General features: G+C 44.2%; 1 protein-coding gene across 1 annotated transcript in view; it reads right to left on the bottom strand.

Moving 5' to 3' along the window:
- Window positions 1-937: 937 nt before the first annotated feature.
- The window catches only part of LOC139264152 (MAM and LDL-receptor class A domain-containing protein 1-like), an 886,997-nt gene continuing 869,648 nt past the window's right edge, over window positions 938-18,286 (bottom strand). Inside the window, exons 38-40 of the mRNA XM_070880238.1 lie at window positions 8,301-8,379; window positions 3,144-3,209; window positions 938-1,060 (exon numbers count right to left, since the gene is read on the bottom strand). Of these exons, the coding sequence (XP_070736339.1) occupies window positions 938-1,060; window positions 3,144-3,209; window positions 8,301-8,379 (268 nt within the window). The remainder of the gene's footprint in view (window positions 1,061-3,143; window positions 3,210-8,300; window positions 8,380-18,286) is intronic.

Genomic DNA, 18,286 nt, shown 5'->3' with positions numbered 1-18,286 from the left:
GTTTCCGCCGGGTGTGTTTGCCACTTGAGTAAGTTCAGGAGTTAAAATAGCAGTCAACAAGTTTCTGGTAGGAATGGGGTGGTAAGTCGCCAGCACTCACCAGCCTCATTCCTGCCGGAAACTTGGGTTGATATCGTGGACCAAGTGTTTGCAACAGGAGCTTCAGAAAGAGCAAGCAGAGAAAGTAGATGACGAAGAAGGGACAGGCAGTATCAGTAAAACACTGAGGTGGGCAGGACACACTATGATAATAATGAATACAAAGCTGTCAAAGCAGGTCATAACATAGGCAGAAGGATGGAAAAGACAACAAGGTAAAATGGGTGAGATGGGAGTCTGTGTATTGACTATGATTATTGAAAGTTGCCAAATACACGTACAGTTGGTGCTGTTCACACATTAATGGTGCACCTTAATGACAATATGATTAGACACATGCAGTAAATTGAGAAATATGATGATTTGTTAACATTACTATCCAATCGGCTTCACCTTGAATACATCCAACTATATAATTTTTAGAATTATGTCATTGCACAGTTTTATTTTCCTCTAGCCTCTATCTTAATGATACATTCCATATGTACTACAGCACATGGTCCTCTTTAATGCTCACATTAAACATGACATCAGTTCAATTTATGATCAGCAAGGGAAGCCTTTGAATTCAACGTAATTAAATAGTCACAGATCCTACTGCATGGATATGCACAAACCTAATCTCCTTACATAATGATTTCAAGTAGCGAAGTTTACCAAAAAACTTTAACTTATTTATTTACTCAGAATAAACATTCCTGCAGTTGTTGTCAGAAAGACAATTACTTTTTTTTATTATAGTACAAATCATTTTTGAACATCATCATCACTTTTTTAACTTAGTTCTGAGATTCACAATTTTATAAGCAAGTGTATTCAATTTTAATTGTTTCTAGAATTAATTTGATTCCATTTGCAAAGTTCCAGAAATTCCTTCTTTTGGTGCCACCCTGGTCCCTGTTTTACCTTCATACAGAGGGTTGGAAAAGGAAATGGGTGCATTTGATACGTTAGAAAACACCTGTAAAATGAACAAGAAATGACAAACTTACTACTTAAAAACATTTTTTCTTGAGTTATCTTCTGGCCTGAACCAATGTAGGGACAGTCTGCTACACCTAAAATCTATATTTTCTTTCATGAGCTACCCTCCATTAGCTGTAATCCAGGAAGTTTGAATATTCCATGTTTTGATATTCATTATGTGATTAGACTTGAGAAAATGATTCTTCCAGTTTATAAAATCCCTATGACATTAGCTGTGATCTTTCATGTGCTAATTAGCTCAGCTAACATTTTCATCTAGATAGGCAAATAGGATAGTCATCACTTTTTACCGTATCCATAACAATTCAGAGAAATTCAAGACATCTCCACTGGCGAGCTACCTAGGGACACCCAGCAGGTGTCTGCAGCTCCCCATACCTAATATTGGGCCTCCGGCCTACCTGTTGTGGTACAGGGATTGTTTCCTGTACCGAATTCGCACCAGCAGGCTGGTGTGAGTGAATTTCTAGGCCCAAGTGTGCTCACACCCCATACTCTCCAGCTCCAGACCACAAGTACAGCTAAAAACACAAAATTAAGTGAATCTGTGGGATGAACAATGACGAAATGTCAAATCCTAATCTGGAGTTCACTGACAGAATTACCTTTTGGTAAATTAAATGCGATCATGGTGTCTTAACTCATTTACTGTAGACAAAATCAGTATTATCAACTTTTGCAGACAGTACAAGGAGAATTTTAACCCCAAAAAACAGGAGAGTTGGGGTCAGATGGGAGGTTAAAGAGTTAAAACATTGAATCCCGACCCCAACTCTCCTCCAACTCATCTCCAATCCACCCACTTCCAGTTTTAACAGAGATGGGACATGGAGTGGGCAACCAACTCACTCCCAGGAGATGGGTTTTCTATTTAAATATTATAATGAGGCTGGCGTGCCTCACGGTGATCTACCATTTCAAATTTAACCGTGGGTGGGCTGGTTTCCCGGGCCTCAAGGAACCCGCCAGCTAAAGGGAGACAAGGGCTGCTGGATCCAGGAGGTAAATACCTTTCCACATATTTGCTGGATCCAGTGTCTCTGTCTTAACCAGCCCACGTGATTGGACATTTCCCCCCACCCCTCCCGAAACTGCCGATCTTTCCACAGACCTCCTCCCCGAGGCCTCCAAACACCCTCCCCCCCCCAAAGGCCTCTGATTTCCTTCCCCCCCCTCACACCACTCCCTGAGGCCTCCAAACTCCCTCCCCCCCCCCCGAGGCCTCCGACCTCCCCCCCCTGACGCCTCCAACCTAGCCTGAGGTCTCCGAAACCACTTCCACCCCACCCCGATGCCTCCAAACTCCCTCCCCCCCCGCACAAGGCCTCTGACTTCCCTCCCCCCCTTCCCCTGAGGCCTCCAACCTCCCTCCCACTGAGGCCTCTAACCCATCCTGAGGCCTCCACTCCCCCCTCTGGCCCACGATACTCGGCCATCGGCTCCTAATACTCTCTCCAACCTCTGATCCTCTCTCTGGCATCCAACCTCCACCTTCCACCCCCCCCCTCCCATCGCCCTCCCGGCCTTCCCCCTATTCCTCCTCCGGCCTCCGACCACAGCCCATGATGCCTCCATCGCTATTTTGTGCGGCCTAGTGTTGCTGGCCTACCCGCCCGACAGCCAGTCAGCCTCTTCATCTGGCCGGTGCAGGCGGGAACCGGTGCTTTGAAATGCTAATCAGGCCTTGCTGTTAAATTTGGCATGCCTGAGCGAATCCTGTTCTCCCAGCTTTGCCTACCCGCCTCCAAATTAAAATTAAGCCAATGCTGCATTTTGGGAGATGTTAGGAAAACATATTTGGAACCTCTTTTTGTTTCACTATCAAGTGATTTATGGATCTGAGATATCTGGGAATTTGTGGCTACATTTAGCAACATCCTCTTGCCAAGCCCAGTGAATTTAATTTCATTTTTACATTTGTTTCAGAATAGACTACACAATAAAAATATTAACTGTTTTATGGTCCCACAGTCTTAGTAATGAGGTACATTATGGGACGGTTTATTTACCCCAACTTAGTAAAACTATTTTTTATCAATAGTTAGATCTGACCTTACCTTACACGGAGTGTGCCAGGGGTAAACACTGATAGCTGGACTTGTCACAAGGTCCTCCATTGTAAACTGAAAAAGACAGCACAGAAGCATGACATTGCTTTGGCAAACAGTCAGTTACATCACACAGTTCCACACTGAGAACTGTCAGGAAAACAAGCACCACAGAACAACATGACTAATTACATTTTTATTGAATAAAACTGGACAAGTCCCAGGATACCATTCATACACAAAGAAACATTTGTCTTGTGAACTTAACAAGTCTTAACTAAGACTTTTTTGGTATTTTTTTCCATGTATCCTGCCACATTTAATTAGGGTTATTTGTATCCTGCAGATATCGATTAAATGTACGGATGAATAGATTTTCTTTTGTTCGCCCAATACAATGCAATGATATTTAAAGGCATGTTTTATTTTCAGGTGCCTGTTTTTTCTTTTCAATTTTCTTGCTTCCTCTCCTGAAGACATGACTACTTGCTTGGCTGCAGTCTCGCAGGCTGCTGACAGGCCTCTGCTACCATGTCACCATTCTGCATATGGAAGCCCAGGCGGTGACATGTTCCTATTGAGCATGGATGGCAACATAGCAAACCCTCATTCTATCCTCGTACAACATCCATACCCCCTCACATTCCAGCAGGGGTTACTGGCCAGGCCCATCTTTTATTTTTCCCTAAACCAAGGGCCACAATAAGGACCAATTGTAGAGCCCCAAATGCAGATTCAGAAGAAAGCAAAAATCAAACCAGAGACCTCCGATTTCATCATCATCATCATCATAGGCCATCCCTCGGAATCGAGGAAGACTTGCTTCCACTCTTAAAAATGAGTCCTTAGGTGACTGAACAGTCCAATACGAGAACCACAGTCCCTGTCACAGGTGGGACAGATAGTCGTTGAGGGTAAGGGAGGGTAGGACAGGTTTGCCGCACGCTCTTTCCGCTGCCTGCGCTTGATTTCTGCATGCTCTCGGCGATGAGACTCGAGGTGCTCAGCGCCCTCCCGGATGCACTTCCTCCATTTAGGGTGGTCTTTGGCCAGGGATTCCGAGGTGTCAATGGGGATGTTGCCAGGGAGGTTTTCAGGGTGTCCCTGTAACTTTTCTTCTGCCCACCTTTGACTTGGTTGTCGTGAAGGAGTTCCGAGTAGAGCGCTTGCTTTGGGAGTCTCATGTCTGGTATGCGAACGATGTGGCCTGCCCAGCGGAGCTGATCAAATGTGGTCAGTGCTTCAATGCTGGGGATGTTGACCTGTTTGAGGACACTACTGTTGGTGCCTCTGTCCTCCCAGGGGATTTGTCGGATCTTGCGGCAGCATCGTTGGTGGTATTTCTCCAGCGACTACATGTAGGCATCATAGAAACATGGAAGCATAGAAAATAGGTGCAGGAATAGGCCATTTGGCCCTTCGAGCCTGCACCACCATTCAATAAGATCATGGCTGATCATTCACCTTAGTACCCCTTTCCTGCTTTCTCTCCATACCCCTTGATCCCTTTAGCCATAAGAGCCATATCTAACTCCCTCTTGAATATATCCAACGAACTGGCATCAACATCTCTCTGCGGTAGGGAATTCCACAGGTTAACAACTCTCTGAGTGAAGAAGTTTCTCCTCATCTCAGTCCTAAATGGCTTACCTCATATCCTTAGACTGTGTCCCCTGGTTCTGGACTTTCCCAACATCGGGAACATTCTTCCTGCATTTAACCTGTCCAGTCCCGTCAGAATTTTATATGTTTCTATGAGATCCCCTCTCATCCTTCTAAACTCCAGTGAATGCAGGCCCAGTCGATCTAGTCTCTCCTCATATGTCAGTCCTGCCATCCCGGGAATGGTAAGCCTGCCAGACAGTCTCTGGTCAGTGTTAGGGAGCATGGAGGAGATCGACTCCAACACGGGACGGGGGTTCGCGTGGAGTTTGAAGCCCATGATTTCCAGGATGGAAATGACAGACAACTCCAGGCCTTGTGGACCCACAGATGGTGCTGGGTGTAATGAGCAATCTTGCAGCTTCCATTGTAGCACAGAAGCGAATCACTGTCTCAGTGCTGCAGTGGAAGCTCAGACTGTTCTCCAGGTTCAGCTGGCTGCCAAGCTAGCTCAGACTGCTGCCGTCATCGCTGGGTTTACAAGTGTTGAAAGGGGCTTGCTGGGTTTTGCAAGAGGCCAGCAATCTGTGCTCCAACAGATTGTTAGGAATGCTGAGGTACAGTCCGGAGGGAGTGGCAGTGGCTCCGTGGAGCAAGAACCTGCTCTCCTCTCTCAGGAGGACAGCATTCCTACTCCCATCACTGCTACTCTGCCATTGTCCTTGCCGCTGCCTATTGGCCAGCCAGCCCAGACTGCTGCCACCCACGCTGTGGTGGTGCAGTCTCCAGCCAGGCCTTCTGGGCCCAGAGCTGGTCGAGATCATCTCCCACTGAAAGTCAGCAGCCTTCCACCAGCCATGCTGCAGCCACTGGGGGAGCACTGTGTAGGAGCACTGGAGTAGCTACAGGCACATGAGAAACAGACACTAAGGGAAAGCACACGAGTGAATAGTTGATGTTGTCATTTTGATTGCATTTGGATAAATTTACGATTTTTGTTTGGGATGTGAGTTTTGTGGTGGCTCTCATTTCAGCGTTGTGCCCAGTAGGAGGCTGTGATGTTCCATTACAGAGGGATGGTATGATGGGGATCTGGTATCGGAGTCTGATGAGGCGCTCACGGACATCCCACTGGAACGGGGATTTACTGCCTGCCTCTCCCTCCCTCCTCTTCCACTTGCTCTTTTCCTCTTCCACCTCCTCCTCTCCCTCCCCCTGAGGTGGTCCTACAATCCTTGGTGGCAAGGGCTGTGCTCATATTGGCCAAATTGTGGAGTATGCAGTAGACCATCACGAAATGGGACACACTTGTTGGTGAGCACTGGGGGGCTCCTCCCTAGCAGTCAAGGCAGCTGAACCATTGCTTGAGAACCCCGATGATATGTTCGATGATCTTCCTGGTGATAGCATGGCTGTCATTGTATGAGTGCTGTGCACAGGTGGTTGGGTTGTAGAGGGGAGTCATGACCCAGGCGCAGAGCAGATAGCCCCTATCTCCGAGCAGTCACCCTCAGGTTTGACGTAGTGACTGGAAGATTGCTGGCACACTGGACTGGCACAGGGTGAAGGCGTCAAGACTGCTGCCAATTTAGCAGGCATTCATCATCATGATGCATTTGGCATGGTAGCACAACAACTGCACATTAAGTGAGTGGCAGCCTTTGCTCCGCTCCCTCTCCTGAAAACACTTCAGCGCCAGCGGGACTGCAAGTAGAGCCCCAATGACTGTGAGCAAGCGGTATGAGCAGAAGCCTTTAAATGAAAATGAAGGCATTCTCCACTTGCAGCAACGTTACCTGTGGCCTCAGCAACTTTAAACAAGTTTAGAAAGCTGCAAGAGTTGCAGGAACCTAGACAGAGCCAGTAAAACTGAGAAGCTGCAAGTTGCTATTGATGATCCTATTAATTAGCACAGCTGGAGGCTCCTTCCTCGGAACGCTGGATCAGCTGGACGTGATTAAGAGAGGGCCATAAGTGGAGCGGCAAGCTGGAAAATGGCAAATCGTGCGTCAAATCAGCGTGCACACTCATTGACTTCTCGATCTGCCTGATTTCTATTCTCTAGCGAGTGCTGCCAACCTGCCGAAAATGGCGGCCATCATGGGACTCGCCGGAAGCAAGTGGAAGAGAGTCAGATGCCATTTTTTCATCAAAACTGGCCTTAACGGCTGGCGCTGAACTCCAGAGTTTCTCGGCCTACAATTGATTGTACAAAATTTATTGCTGATAACATTATTTATTTTAAATATTGAGTTCAATTGACATAATCAGCAGGAGAACTGCCTTGATGAAGTACTGAGCCCAACATTGGCGAAGCAGAATCAATACACATAGCTGAAATGACTGCCACCAGGTTAATTGTCTATCTGCTGACATTAATTTAACTTCCTTGCACAATCAATGATGACATCACACCTGGGACAGAAATTTCAACAATTGCCATTTTAACAAAGCTGACAACCCATTTAAAATAAATGGGGTAGCAACTTTATTAAAGAGGAATTTCACCTGAACACACAAACTTATTACTTTCAAATAGCACACAGAGGACTTTCTTACCCGAATGTTCAAACAAAAATATTTAAAGAAAACAACAGAAAAACAAAACAGGCCCCAAATTTCCTTGCGGCGCGGAGCGAAATGGGAGGGTAAAGCAGGGAGAGAAATCAGGCGGATCCCAGAAATTCCAGCTTCCCATCCAGAAGAGGGGCAACTAAGATTTTCCAATAAGCCTGGGCTGGCAGAACTTCCATCCGCTTCATACATGGCACTGATGTCACAAGGACCCCTTGAGCAAATTCAACAGTGAGGCTGCTCTCCTTGCTGAAGTCCCCAAGGTTCCCACCTCACTTCTGCCCAGCAATATCTGGAATTCCCTCCCTAAATCTCTCCACCTCCCTACCTCTCCCTCCTCCTTTAAAACGCTCCTTAAAAACTATCTCTTTGAACAAACCTTTGGTCATCTATCAAATATATCATTATGTGGCTTGGTGTCAAATTTTGTCTGATTACGCTCCTGTGAAGCGCCTTGGGATGTTTTACTACATTAAAGGCGCTATATAAATGCAATTTGTTGTTGTTGATACCATTGCTGCGACAGAAGTGGGAACTCCCGAGATCATGGAGTGGAAGGCCTTGGAGTTGCTGCCTACCAATTTCTGATTGGCCTTCTCATAAAAGGGAGCATCAGCTGGGGAGCTTTAACTTTTGGAGCAGGTCCACCAGCCTCTACCCCAATCGTCCATTCAACACCCCATCTTCCTCCCCATCCCACTCCACTAGCAGGCGCCCAAGATGTGTCATATAGTGTCATGGGTGCCAACCCAAAATATGTTAAATATGTCAGCCCACCCCGACCCCGGAACCTCGGAGTCAGGAGTAGAGGTCAGCAGCATTCCTGGTCTGCTGCAGGAGTGAGTCAGGCCTGAGGATTTTCAGGCCTGTAATGTTAAATGGAATGTTAATTCTAATAGAAAAAAAGTGTTTTTTTTCTAACGATATGGCCTTGCTGCTTTGATTAGCTGTGCCAAATAGATGCAAGAGCTCTTGTAAAATGATACCTACCTCTGCAGTCAGGTTTGCCCTTTGATCACCATACAGAATATTGGATATTGGACCACATGTGGTTTGCGACAAAGGTATCCTTTAAAAAAAATAATCTGAACAGTTACACATAAAATATTAAATTACAACCCAAACACAGGCAATTTTTGAATTCCGAACACCTTTCCCACAATCGGCTTCTACTTGTTTGACCATCAACACAGCTTTAATTGTAAGTCTGCAGTTTAAAAATATTGGCCCGGATTTTCTGCGGCCTATGGCCATGTACGCACAGCTGCGCATGCGCGGAAATCTGGAACTTACGATCTGTGAAGTTTCAGCTTGACAGATCATCCATAGCCGCAGGAAATGGACATTTGCTGGTTGAGAGTTGGACTACTTGCCCAACTGCTTCCCAGCGAATGCCCACGAAATGCTTACGTCTGGTTTAAAAAAAGGGCTTTGTATTATGAACTATTATTACCTGTGGCCAGAAATTGTCACAGCTGGGCAACAAAGATCAGCCTAGCCTTTAGGGCAAATGCCCCTCAAAGTAAGCAAAACATCCTTTTATTTTCTAGCTACACAGGCCGTGTGTTTGTGAAACAAAATGTCTACTCTATTTGTTTGCAAACAGAATATGTGACAAGTTAAATCATGTCACATTATATCTCATTGTTTCACTTGTGAACAACTTCACTATCACCAAAGTACCATGAAGATTGCGTGACTCTTTCATTCCACAAATAAAAAAAGATTTACCAATTCTTACAGGGCGGTTTTAGTATGCTCATTAGGATGTTGATAAAAAACCAAAGTGTGTGTGTGCACAGTTACAAATGCTGAAGTGAGACCATTATCCGGTAACATGCCTCCAGGGCAACGTTATAAAATGATAATGGGAGAGTGAGTGGTGAAATAATGTAGTGCACTAATCCTTCACTTCTGTCTTTTGGGGTTTAATTCAGCCCAGGCTGATAGGGCAAAGGTCTTCTCATTCTGCTTGTTGTAAGGAGCCCTTTGGGCAGCTGAATCCATTTGCTAGTGGTTGGGGCTACAGCACAAAATTGTTCACATTTTACGAATGTTATCATAAGATCGGCAGTATCACTCAGAGAAGAAGACGTAAGGTGGTTGGTGTGGGAAGTGGGGAAATTCATTATCAGTAGCAAAGGGAGTGCTTTTCCAGGGCACATCATTAGCAGAGGGTAGATTGGGTATAGCAAGGGTTATTTTACGAGGCCATGTTGCTGGGAGTACACATTCCAAATTAGAGTGCCTGCTGCCCAAGACTATGTGAGCCGACAGTGTGGGCCCATAAAATTACTCCAAACATACACTTTGCATACAGTTTGTGCACTCTTATCGTGCTGAAGTTTTATTGTATTTTTGGGAAGGGAACAGGTGAAACCAACATTAGAAAAAGACACACACATCTGCTCTTCGATTGTTATGAACTATTTACAAATCAAAAGCATATTGTTGTATTTGGCATCAAAACAGTTTTCAATTACTACAGTTCAAATACTCCCACAAAAATCTATAAACTTTGAAGACGCCTGTTAACAACAATAACAACAACAACTTGTATTTCTATAGTGCATTTAACGTAGTGAAACGTCTCGAGGCACTTCACAGGAGTATTATGAGATTTTTAAAAAGTGACACCGAGCCACATAAGTAGAAATTAGCGCAGGTGAGCAAAAGCTTGGTCAAAGAGGTAGGTTTTAAAAGAGCATCTTGAAGGAGGAAAGAAATTTAGAGAGGCAGAGAGGTTTAGGGAGGGAGTTCCAGAGCTTGGGCCCTAGGCAACTGAAGGCACGGCCACCAATGGTTTGAGTGACTTATAATCAGGGATGCTCAAGAGGGCAGAATTAGAGGAGTGCAGACATTTCGGGGGGTAGTGGGGCTGGAAGAGATTACAGAGATAGGAAGGGGCAAAGCCATGGAGGGATTTGAAAATAAGGATGAGAATTTTGAAATCGAGGCGTTGCTTAACCGGAAACCAATGTAGGTCAGCGAGCACAGGGATGAAGGGTGAGTGGGACTTGTTACGAGTTAGGACATGGGCAGCCGAGTTTTGGATCACCTCTAGTTTACATAGGGTAGAATGTGGGAATCCAGCCGGGAGTGCATTGGAATAGTCAAGTCTAGAGGTAACAAAGGCATGAATGAGGGCATCAGCAGTGGATGAGCTGAGGCAGGGGCGGAGGTGGGCGATGTTACGGAGGTGAAAATAGGCGACCTTAGTTATGCTGCGGATATGTGGTAGAAAGCTCATTTCAGGGTCAAATATGACACCAAGGTTGCGAACAGTCTGGTTCAGCCTCAGACAGAAGTTGGGGAGAGGGTTGGAGTCAGTGGCTAGGGAACGGAGTTTGTGATAGGTGCCAAAAATAATGGCTTCAGTCTTCCCAATATTCAATTGGAGAAAATTTCTGCTCATCCAGAACTGGATGTCAAACTGGATGTTAGGGAACAGAATGCAGTTAATAGGAAGTACCACAATATTTAATTTTTTTTTACATAATGTAAAGCTTTATTTGACAAAATACTAAACAAATGGCGATGTGCAGTCACAGGAGTAATGACAATGACAGCAGTTTTGGCTGGATTTCTAATTCAACAACTTTATTTTCATTATTAATGAGCTGTCCCCATTTATTTCTTGAGTGCCTGTCACAGAACTCATAAAACCAAAGTTATGGTGTGATATACTGGACTGGATATGAGCCGAATGCATCTTGTAGAAAATGGGAGACCCCATTGGTATTCTGCTTGAGCTACTTGTATTTACATTTGGTTGTTAATTACAGCAAGATTCTCAATGTGTTACTTGCGAATCCGTCATACAGTGCTTTATATCTTGATGCTCTACACCATGAGTACCGTTTATCGCACTGATGCTGCTGTTTACGGTTTCAGGAACCAGTTTTTGTCCTCCTTATAGAGTTCAACATAAAATCTAATGTATCAGAGATGAGAAGGAATCCCCCCTCCCCTCCACGAAGTAGTGGATATGTGGTGTAGACTCCCAACAATTCCTGAGATGATTCATTATTTTCATAAGCAATTGGGTAAATATCAGATTGGAAATGGGATTGGTGATTAAAGGGACAGTTATAGATTGAGATGATGAAATATTCGAGGACTGGGAGAAATTTAGAATTCAGCAGAGGAGGACAAAGGGTTTAATTAAGAAGGGGAAAATAGAGTACGAGAGGAAGCTTGCCGGAAACATAAAAACTGACTGCAAAATCTTCTATAGATATGTGAAGAGAAAAAGATTAGTGAATACAAACGTAGGTCCCTTGCAGTCGCATTCAGGTGAATTTATAATGGAGAACAAAAAAATGGCAGACCAATTGAACAAGTACTTTGGTTCTGTGTTCACAAAGGAAGACATAAATAACCTTTCTAATGTACCAGGGGACCGAGGGTCGAATGAGAAGGAGGAACTGAAGGATATCCTTATTAGGCGGCAAATTGTGTTAGGAAAATTGACAGGATTGAAGGCTGATAAATCCCCAGGGCCTGATAGTCTACATCCCAGATTACTTAAGGAAGTGGCCCTAGAAATAGTGGATGCATTGGTGATAATTTTTCAGCAGTCTATCGACTCTGGATCAGTTCCTATGGACTGGAGGGTTGCTAATGTAACACCACTTTTTAAAAAAGGAGGGAGAGAGAAAACGGGTAATTATAGACCGGTGAGCCTGACATCAGTAGTGGGGAAAATGTTGGAATCAATCATTAAAGATGAAATAGCAGCGCATTTGGAAAGCAGTGATAGGATTGGTCCAAGTCAGCATGGATTTATGAATGGGAAATCATGCTTGACAAATCTTCTGGAATTTTTTGAGGATGTAACTAGCAGAGTGGACAGGGGAGAACTAGTGGATGTGGTGTATTTGGACTTTCAAAAGGCTTTTGACAAGGTCCCACACAAGAGATTGTTGTGCAAAATCAAAGCACATGGTACTGGGGGTAATGTATTGACGTGGATAGAGAACTGGTTGGCAGACAGGAAGCAGAAAGTCGGGATAAACGGGTCCTTTTCAAAATGGCAGGCAATGACTAGTGGAGTGATGCAGGGCTCGGTGCTGGGACCCCAGCTCTTTACAATATATATTAATGATTTAGATGATGGAATTGAGTGTAATATCTCCAAGTTTGCAGATGGCACTAAATTGGGTGGCGGTGTAGGCTGTGAGGAGGCTGCAGGGTGACTTGGACAGGTTAGGCGAATTTGCAAATACATGGCAGATGCAGTATAATGTGGATAAATGTGAGGTTATCCACTTTGAGGGCAAAAACACAAAGGCAGAATATTATCTGAATGGTGGCAGATTAGGAAAAGGGGAGGTGCAACGAGACCTGGGTGTCATGGTTCATCAGTCATTGAAAGTTGGCATGCAGGTACAGCAGGCGGTGAAGAAGGCAAGTGATATGTTGGCCTTCATAGCAAGGGGATTTGAGTATAGGAGCAGGGAAGTCTTACTGCAGTTGTACAGGGCCTTGGTGAGGCCCCACCTGGAATATTGTGTTAGTTTTGGTCTCCTAATCTGAGCAAGGACGTTCTTGCTATTGAGGGAGTGCAGCAAAGTTTCACCAGACTGATTCCAGGGATAGCTGGACTGACATATGAGGAGAGACTGGATTAACTGGGCCTTTATACACTGTAGTTTAGAAGGATGAGAGGGAATCTCATAGAAACATATAAGATTCTGACGGGACTGGACAGGTTAGATGCGGGAAGAATGTTCCCGATGTTGGGGAAGTCCAGAACCAGGGGCCACAGTCTAAGGATAAGGGGCAGGCCATTTAGGACTGAGATGAGGAGAAACTTCTTCACTCAGAGAGTTGTTAACCTGTGAAATTCCCTGCTGCAGAGAGTTGTTGATGCCAGTTCATTGGATATATTCAAGAGGGAGTTAGATATGGCCTTTATGGCTGAAGGGATCAAGGGGTATGGAGAGAAAGCAGGAAAGGGGTACTGAAGGATTGATCAGCCATGATCTTATTGAATGGTGGTGCAGGCTTGAAGGGCCGAATGGCCTACTCCTGCACCTATTTTTTCTGTTTCTATGTTTCTATGACATGCAATAAACAGTTCCTGTGTTGCTGGGGTGGATGCTGTTTGAAGGACAGCAGACCAGGTTAGAACAGCAGAGATGTGAGATTTATTTGATTATCTTTCGCAAAATTTATGTCCCAGAAGGTTAAATGGGTCAATGATATGATTTATTGTACAAAGCTTTTCAAAAAGCCTTTGACAAGGCCACAAGGCTCATGGCAAAGGTTAGGGCATGTGGACTCAGGTAAAAAATAGCTCAATGGATAGCCAATTGACTAAAAATAGAAAGCAGAATGTAGGGTCTAAGGGTAATTATTCAGATTGGAGCAAGGTAGAAAACAGTGTTCCACAAGGATCAGTGCTGGGACCACTGTTATTCATAATTTACATTAATGATTTGGACTGAGGAACAAGTAACTGAATATCAAAATTTGAGATGACGTCAAACTGAGAGGTATAGCCAAAACCGAGGAAGAGTGCGACATAATACAAGAAGACTTTAGAAAACTTGCAGGCTGGGCAGTTAAGTGGCAAATGAACTTTAACATAGATAAATGTGAGGTGATGCACTTTGGTAGGAAAAACAGAAATATCGCCTCCGGCTTAGAAAGTAAGAAACTGAATGAGGTCGAAGAGCAAAGGGATCTCGGGATACAGGGGAACAAATCATTAAAAGTAGCATCGCAGGCCAGCAAAGCAATTAAAAATGCTAACAAAGTACTAGGATTTATTTCTAGGGGTCTAGAATTCAAAGTAGTAAAGTAATGTTAAACTTGTTTAGGACCCTGGTCAGGCTGCACTTAAAGTACTGCACACAGTTCTGGTCTCCATACTATAAAAAGGACATAGAAGCACTGGAGAAAGTGCAAAAAAGATTTACAAGGATGGTACCAGAACTGAGAGATTACAGCTATTGGGAAAGATTGAACAGGTTGGGGCTGTCAGAGGAGACCTGATAGAGGTGTTTAAAATTATGAATGGGTTGGACAGGGTAGATGTGGAGAGAATGTTTTCACTTGTGGGAGAATCCAAAACTAGAGGGCATAAATGTAAGGGAGATAAGGAGCCATTTCCTTACTCAGAGAGTGGTTAGAATGTGGAACTCACTATCATAGAAAGTGTTGAGACAAATAGCTTAGATGCTTTCAAAAGGAAACTAGATGATAATGTGAGAGAAAAGGAATAGAAAAATATGCTGAAAAGCACAGTTATTGGGAGTTGTTGGGAGCTGTACAACAAATCTGGATAAGATTGAAACGTATAAGATTCTGAGGGGGCTTGACAGGGTAGATACAGAGAGGATGTTTCTCCTCATCGGGGAATCTAGAACTAGGGGGCATGGTTTCAGAATAAGGGGTCGCCCATTTAAAACGGAAATGAGGAGGAATTTCTTCTCTGAGGGTCGTGAATCTTTAGAATTCTCTACCTCAGAGAGCTGTGGAGGCTGGGTCATTGAACGTACTTAAGATGAAAGATTTTACAACGATATGGGAGTCAAGGGTTATGGGGAGCAAGCGGGGAAATGGAGTTGAGGCCAGGATCAGATCATCCGTCATCATATTGAATGGTGGAGCAGGCTCGAGGGGCCAAATGGCCTACTCCTGCTCCTATTTCTTCTGTTCTTATGTTCTTATGTAAGGCTGAGGTGAAGTAAATGGAATGGGAGGGGACTCGTGTGAAATATAAGCACCAGCACAGACTAATTAGGCCAAATTATATATTCTATCCAATGATGCATGGAAGGAGCAGACAAAAAATTAGTATGCAGGTACAGCAAGTAACCAGGAAGGCAAATGGAATGTTGGCCTTCATTGCAAGGGGGATAGAGTATAAAAGCAGAGAAGTCCTGACAACTGTATAGGCCACACCTGGAGTACTGCGTACAGTTTTAGTCTCCGTATTTAAGGAAGGATATACTTGCATTGGAGGCTGTTCAGAGAAGGTTCACTAGGTTAATTCCGGAGATGAGGGGGTTGACATGAGGATAGGTTGAGTAGGTTGGGCCTATACACATTGGCGTTCAGAAGAATGAGAGGTGATCTTATTGAAACTTATAAGATAATCATGGGGATCGACAAGGTGGATGCAGAGAGGATCTCTCCACTCATAGAGGAACCTAAAACTAGGAGACATAGACTTAGAATAAGGGGACGTCCATTTAAAACTGAGGAGCAATTTCTTCTCTCAGAGGGTTGTAAATCTATGGAATTCTCTGCCCCAGAGAGCTGTGGAGGCTGGGTCATTGAATATATTTAAGTCGGAGATAGACAGATTTTTGAGCGATAAGGGAGTAATGAATTATGCGGAGTGGGCAGGGAAGTGGAGCTGAGTCCATGATCAGATCAGCCATGATCTTATTGACCTACTCCTGCTCCGATTTCTTATGTTCTTATTTCTTATGATGGGCTAAAAAGATATTTCTCTGTTTTGATTCTTGCTGTCTCCCTCACCTTGCACTCCTAGCAGTCTGAGGTACTGGAACGGGCTTATACAGGTCTTGATTGAAAACTGTTCAGCAAATTTGTTTTTTTCTCTCTCTTTGCAAAACACGAATAAAAGTGACAAATCAACTTAAAAATACAATTTTTTTTTTGCCTGGTCATTCTCCCATCAGATGGTTGTGACATCATCCTGATAAACACGATGCATGGCTAGGACTGCTCTTTGTCTTCTGCAGTGATCGAGGCAGTGCCGCTTTCAAACACAAAAGGACTGTCCCTGTACGGTGATTATGGGCTCAATTTTGGCCAGGAGTTGCTCCGTTTCTTTTGGAGTAACTTGATTTTTCTGGCGTAACTTAAAAATCCCCATTTTGCACATTCAATTTGCACCAGTGTAAGTGTGTTAGTTACCATTTTTTTAGTTTCATTTTTTTTTTCTCAAAAGGGGGCGTTACCAACCACCTATGCCAGTTCTGCCCATTTAGGCAACTTTGACCAGCTAATAGTTACTCCAAATCTACTTAGGCCAGCCTATGTGGCCACTTCAGAAAACCCTTGCAGAGAGTTAAGAAATCAGCGCAGGTAGGTACATTGGAGGCCATTCGGCCTGGGATAGGGGCGGGAGGCCAGCTGAACTGATAGAAATCATTCAGGCAGGAACACTATCAGTTCTCCTGCTCGCCTGCCCCTAGTCCTGGCCAAGTGAGTTTGAAAAGACTAAAATTTAATTTGGTCACTAATAAAGAAACTTAATGACTAAAGAATGTGAATAGGATCAAACAGCTGTACAAGACATCATATGACAAACTTTTCAAAGTTAATTTACTACAAAATGGAAGCATTCATGCAAGCTTAAACTACAAAAATAAAAGAAGTAAAAGATAGTTGAATTAAATTGCCCTAATCTCACAACTAATTTAAACAACTATTTGTTTGCAATGATTATACTGGATCGATCACACCGGGAGGCCACTCAGCCAGGGCTAGGGGCGGGCGGGCAAGAGAACTGATAGTGCTCCTGCCTGGATGATTTCTATCAGTTCTCCTGCCCGCCCGCCCCTAGCTCTGGCCGAGTGGCTTCCCGGTGTGATTTGTAGATGATTAAAGCTTCAAATCAATTACCCCTACTCACAACAACATTTGGCCGGCATCGGGTCCCTCCCACACAGCGGCTGCAACAAGACATGGAGAGGCTGGGGGCGAGGAGTTACTGCGCATGCGCGGACACTCCACTGCGCATGTGTAGATGTCCCGGCACTGTTTTCGGCGGAAGATACTGGCTCCACCCCTGACTCGACTGGCCATGCTGCGCGACCACAGGGAGGAGGCCGGACAGCAGCCAAAGTGGGGAGGAATTTTTTTTCCGCACCTTTGAATGGAGAAAAGTGGCGCATCTCTGATAAGTGTGCCGACAAAAGAAATGGGCCAAAATTGAGCCCAATGAATGGGACATTTGACCAATTTCCCCTTTCTAACCCAATGATTTCAGTTGGTCAATTGCAGCATTCCTATCACTGCCCAGCAGAAATCAGCTAACTCAGCACAGGCTGCGAATCAAAACCTGGGACCTTCCTGATCTATATGGGGCATCTATTGATGATGAATACAGGGAGTCACTAGTTAGTTCTTTTAATATCTTGAAGTTATACTGAATAACAATGATGAGCTTATGCACAAACAGAAGCAAAGAATTGAGGAAAAATCAATCGATTGAAAGACTCCATTAGTGATCTTCTTTCCAGCTGTCTGGCATATCCTCAAAGCTCTGGTCTAAAACACACAGAGTATATTATTGCCTAACTAGCTGCAGGAGGAAACAGAAAACCATTTGAAGCCAAAGGTAATATTCAGACTACTTTTTAGAAGCTAAATGGATGTCGTGTTTGTGTGCTGGAATGCAATAAATCAAGTAAAGTGAAGTCGCATCCTTCTCTTTGCAACCGTGGTGGTGTCAGTAAGGTGCACCAAGCACTGCAAGCACTGGCCAATCAGCAGTTTCTGTATTTCACTATTGTAACCTTTCTATCTATTTTTAACAATCATAAAAATTTGATTTTATGAAGTCAGTGATTACAAATCCAACTGGAAACAGTTAAACATTTAACCATTTGCAGTCAAACATATTTTGAAAATTATTTAAAAAAAGATTTATATATTGGTGTGCTTCCAGTATGTTTTCTCAATACAGCATTTACAGGAGGATGCAGAATTGTGCATATTTGTACAGTCATTTTACACACCTGATGGCTTGGGCAGCTGTGGAGGGGGGGACTTGGACATTAGGGCAGAGATTATTTTTAAGGGGGCATTATTGATTGGGTCACTATTGTGCACTTGAGACAGAGTGGTCATGCTGAGCTTCCGTTATCTGCCTCGGATTAGTCAGCCCTTCCTCGTGAGAAGTAGTGTTGGTGAGCGGGGACCTGTATGGGTCTCTAGGAAAGTGTTTCGGATTATCTGGTACTTTTCCAGCGCTATGCAGCGTCGTA

The sequence above is a fragment of the Pristiophorus japonicus genome, chromosome 5, assembly GCF_044704955.1.
Source record: "Pristiophorus japonicus isolate sPriJap1 chromosome 5, sPriJap1.hap1, whole genome shotgun sequence".
NCBI classification, from domain to species: domain Eukaryota; kingdom Metazoa; phylum Chordata; class Chondrichthyes; family Pristiophoridae; genus Pristiophorus; species Pristiophorus japonicus.
The sequence above is the reverse complement of the archived record's forward strand: the minus strand, read 5'-3'. Positions and strand labels throughout refer to the sequence as shown.